The 4,894-nt window shown below is 38.1% G+C and overlaps 1 gene segment (V, D, J or C); it reads left to right on the top strand.

Moving 5' to 3' along the window:
- Window positions 1–414: 414 nt before the first annotated feature.
- LOC121438599 lies at window positions 415–914 on the top strand. The segment is given in 2 exon segments: window positions 415–496; window positions 586–914. Coding segments are annotated over 2 exon segments (375 nt in total).
- The last annotated feature ends 3,980 nt before the right edge of the window (window positions 915–4,894 follow it).

Below are 4,894 nucleotides of genomic sequence, written 5' to 3'. Positions count from 1 at the left end.
TTATGGCAAATATTAATCACGCGATATGAGGCTGTAATTTCTCAAAATTTAGTAAGTTTTGAAATTTCCAGTCATGACCATTATTATCACAACCTCCATCTGTAAATCAAAATGACAACCTTGTCACAAAGTGTAGAAACTGCCTCAGGCCAGAAATCTATTCAGAACTTAGGTCCTTTTCTTACACCCACAACATCTGCAGAGTTGAGATAATGAAATGATATGCATTTCCTCAGACAGGATTAGGACTTGAATTTCACCATCCTCTTGCTTGACTCAAGTGTCCTCCCCCACTTCTCAAACTGGACTAGGTGTTTATTTAAGAAGTCCCCTGTTCTTGAATATGCAAATTGTCTGAGTCTATTATGGTAAATACAGGAATGCCCACACCCGACAACAACATATGATCAGTGTCTTCTCCACAGTCACTGAGCACACAAGGCCCACACCATGGGATGGAGCTGTATTATTCTCTTCCTTGTGTCAGTAATGACAGGTAAGGGGTTTCTAATTCCAAATCTGAGGAGAAGACAGGGACTGAGGTGAGAATGTCTCTGACAATCTACTCTGTCTTTTTCTCCACAGGTGTCCACTCCCAAGTGCAGCTGCATCAGTCAGGGCCTGAACTGGGAAAGCCAGGGACCTCAATAAAGTTGTCTTGCAAGGCTTCAGGCTACACCTTCACTAGCTACTATATTAGCTGGGTGAAACAAAGTCCTGGACAGGGCCTGGAGTGGATTGGATTGATTAATCCTAGTAATGGTGGTACTGACTACAATGAGAAGTTCAAGGGAAAGGCCAAACTGACTGCAGACAAATCCTCAAGCACAGCCTACATGGAGCTCAGCAGCCTGACATCTGAAGACTCTGCGGTCTATTTCTGTGCAAGACACAGTGTTGCAACCACATCCTGAGTGTGTCAGAAACCCTGGAGGAGCAAGAAGCTGCCCTGGATCTAACATGACAGAGAAGATGAGCCTTAAGACATTTACAGAAACAAACATTCTGAATGTTGTTTTGTCTCTCACTTTTTTGTAACAACTTTTCAAAATTATTTCTGTGAATGAAAGAATGCTGATTTAGGATGACTAGTGTAAACCATACCTTCACAATCTCTTCAGCAATGACCACATTCATTGAAATATCTCTTCATTAATAAAATAATAAAAAGTGAAAACTGTGATTATGAAGTATGATAAAAAGTATCCATCTCTGGATTCTAAGAGAATGGGACATTTTGAAGGTAGTTTTTAATAAACTGAAATATGATTTTTAACAGTAAAATCCAAATGATAACTGCTGGGAAAACAAAAGTCCTTTGCAGTCTTAAATGTTACATGATTTCAGGTTTATAGTAGCCCTGGCTGTGTGTTCCTGCAGAAGTTCCAGTCTCTTAGAATGTTAGACATGTGTCCAAATGCACTGCATATGAGTATAATTCCTGTAAGTTGGTCAATTATGATTAAATTACATTTCAGAAAAAATCATTAATCAAATCAATGTATGTACATGTTAACTGAGGGAGGTTCTGAGATCATACATTATTCCCTGGTCCCATATTTACTTCCTTCCCAGTCTCTGAAACCTGCCCCACAGTCTCAAACCTTTATAGAATGTAGAACTATACTGATAAGTCATTACCTCTCACAGGCCATTGGATATCAACATTGTGGTCACTTTTGTTCTACAGTGTGTTTCTATTTTTGAATGTCTGAGTACTTGTGAACATCATCAGTCAACTGTGCTGTATACCAACTCACTTCATATCCAGAATTCACTGCTGCAGCTATATCCAACAACACCAAAGAAAGACTGGGTTTCATGGAGATCTGAAAATCAACTGAGGTGCAGCTCAATATTTTGAAGCCATCCGCAATGGTGGACAGGTCCCAGCAGAGGATGTAAGGAGTTGGTGAGGAAGGAAGTGAGTCAGGCTATGATGGTTGAGCAAATCTTGTATTCTGACAGACTGAATACCAGAGTGCTTCTTTATTTACACAGAGTTTAGTAAGTAGATATATATATATATATATATATATATATATATATATATAGTTTCAAAGCATATCTTTTGTTTTGTGGACATGTGTTTCATTTCCTTTTGATCATCTTTTAGTCATCATTAATAAACTATTACAGGACAGAGTTATCATTTCCAATCTTTTTCCTCAAGTTTTGACATCATTATATCAGATAACTCTTTTGTCATTTTTACTCATTAACCCAATAACCAAAATATTTAGAACCTGCAGGCATATTGCAAGTTGTTCTTAGGATGGTTACTTCTGTTACTACAAGGACATTTGACCAAACAATCTTTAAGCCATCCCAGGAAGGCTCCCCCGTCCCAATCAGTGTATTATTAACTCTTAATTGTCAGAGTGCCCAAGAAAAATCCTCAGGCCAAAGCTGCTCTGGTTATTATTCAAATTCTGGCATAATACAATGTTTATATTTTATAACTTTATAGAATATATTCATCATCTGTCTACATTATTTTTTGCCTATCTAAGTCTCTGTGTAGGACAGAGGTAACTTCAGCTAATCTAACTTTGTTGTAGTATTTGCCACACAATTGCCTGAGTGTATAGTGGGAAGAGGCTTGTAATCTGAAATGTGGTCAACTTTTATAGCCCATCAAATCTTATTTACCTTCGCAAACTGACTTTGTTTTGATTATCTTATTCCAGAGTAAGTATAGGGACAAATGTTTCAAAAATGTCTCATAAAAATCATAAAGAAACAGTTTTTTTTTATGTGTGTCACAACACTCAAGGTGTAAAGAAGACCTTCAAGTAGATAAGAATATCTCCCTAAAGCAGGGTATAGTATGGTCAGAACTGCTTTGAGGAAACTTAGAAATAGCATTCCTTTAAGAAAGCATAGACAAATTTTATTAATGGACTCTTTAAATCAAGAACTGGCACTGTTGATCCACCAATACTTAAGAAGCAAATGGTAGCAGAATCTGACAAGGAAGTTGTGAACAGAGGGAATTCCAACAGCCTCTGTGGATTTCATCGCCAAGATCATTACATCCAGAGACTGTGTTGTAGTTGAAATGTGAGATCTATATGGTACAACACTTCCACACTTTTTGTTTAATAAAATCAATATAGAAGGTCAAATATGAATATATGAGCCAAATTAGAATCCTATTGCCGCTAAATAGAAAACTAGGTCATGAACCACTTATTAGTACAGGCTAAGGATATTTCTGCATCATGACCATGGAACACTTTTGGGGAAACTGTCCCACGATTACCCAGCTGACAACACTGGATGTACATAGTTCTACTGCTCACTTATGTGGAATGCAAACTGTACTGCCCAGTGTTCTGTGCCAATATCTCATGGGGGCAAGATAATCAATGCACCTTCAGGGCATCACTGCTGTGGTTGACTCATAGGAAGATCAGATGGCCATGAACCACTGATAGGTGAATCACATTAGCTCACCTTACTAGACCTGGATGGAGGTGGGTGGTCCTTGGATTTCCCACTGGGCAGGGAACACTGATAGCTCTATGGCCTGACAAGGGAGGGGAACTTGATTGGTGGAGGGGGAGGGAAACGGGAGGAGGTGGTGGGGAAGAGACAGAAATCTTTAATAAATAAATAAACATAAAGGAAACATGGGCATAACAATATGATTCTTAATGGAATGAAAGAACTCAGTCTGCACAATTGTCAGTATGAACTAGGAATGTATTCCTCCAGACAGGTTCAGGACTTGGAACTTACCACCCTCACTGTGTAACACAGAAAACCTTTAACTTTTCTGTCTGTATCAGACAGATTCATGTTTTTATCTAAGTGATATCCTTCCTCATTCATGTTTAAATTACAGGGATAATATTTGTAAATACAGTGATATCCCCATATGATACAGTACCACGTGAATGAAATCTCCTGTTCACTGTCACTGTACCAAGGTTATAGGCCTGGAATGAAGCTGGATCATCCTCTACCTGGTGGCATCAGCTATAATTAAGTGTATTCCTAGAACCCAACCTGAGTAGGGAGCTAGAGAATGAAGTGATAGTAGAATCCTTACAACAATTGTAAGGTCAAGGTTCCAGTAGAGCTGTCTAGAGTTGAACTGAGGAGTCTGAAAAGTGCAGGAAAAGTATCCTGCACCGATTTTTGACTCAGATAACTTCTCTACTGGGTGAGGCAGAAAACTGAATAAGAGCTACAAAGGATTAGGTGTATATTCCTAAGCACTGGTAAAACAAACTATAAATAGAAGTACTAGAAGAGAATCACTCTGGATACAGAAACAATATCCAACACATGCTACATGGTGCTCAGCAGTCCAATCTATGAGGACTCTGACATTTCTTATTGTGTAAGACACAGTGTCACAGTGCATATCTGAGGTGTGTCAGAGACTCCAAAGGTTCAGGAAGCTGCCTTGAAGCTGAGATGACAGGAAAGAATAACCTGAAGTTTAAAATTTATGGTTAAGTATAGAGGGAAGGAACAGCTAGACTAAAATTTAGTTCTCATTGTATAAAGAAATTTCTAGTAATCCTGAATACAAGGTTCATGGAGCAGATAGTTTTAAATTAGTAAAGTTGATACACATAGTCTCATGTTGATATCAATGTGGACATTCTTGTCTATGAAAATTGGGTCAGTACTTAGAGCAGAAATATTTGATCACATATAAAATTAACATCAAATTCCTAGGTGATGACAAAAAGACTGTTGGTTTATAATTAACAAAACTCATCCAGCAACACAGTTAATATTCATGAGATAGATCTGAGGGGTAGGTTAATAAATTAATCATTAATCACTGATTCCAAATTCATAGTCTACCTCTGTTCCAAGAACCTGCACTACGACCACAATCCTGTTACAGAATACTGAGACACGCTGTGACAAA

This window comes from Microtus oregoni, unplaced genomic scaffold (genome assembly GCF_018167655.1).
Source record: "Microtus oregoni isolate MIOR12 unplaced genomic scaffold, Mior012 000056F_ref0000123, whole genome shotgun sequence".
Taxonomy (NCBI): Eukaryota; Metazoa; Chordata; class Mammalia; order Rodentia; family Cricetidae; genus Microtus; species Microtus oregoni.
Note: the sequence above shows the minus strand (reverse complement) of the source record. Positions and strands in the feature narration are given on the sequence as shown.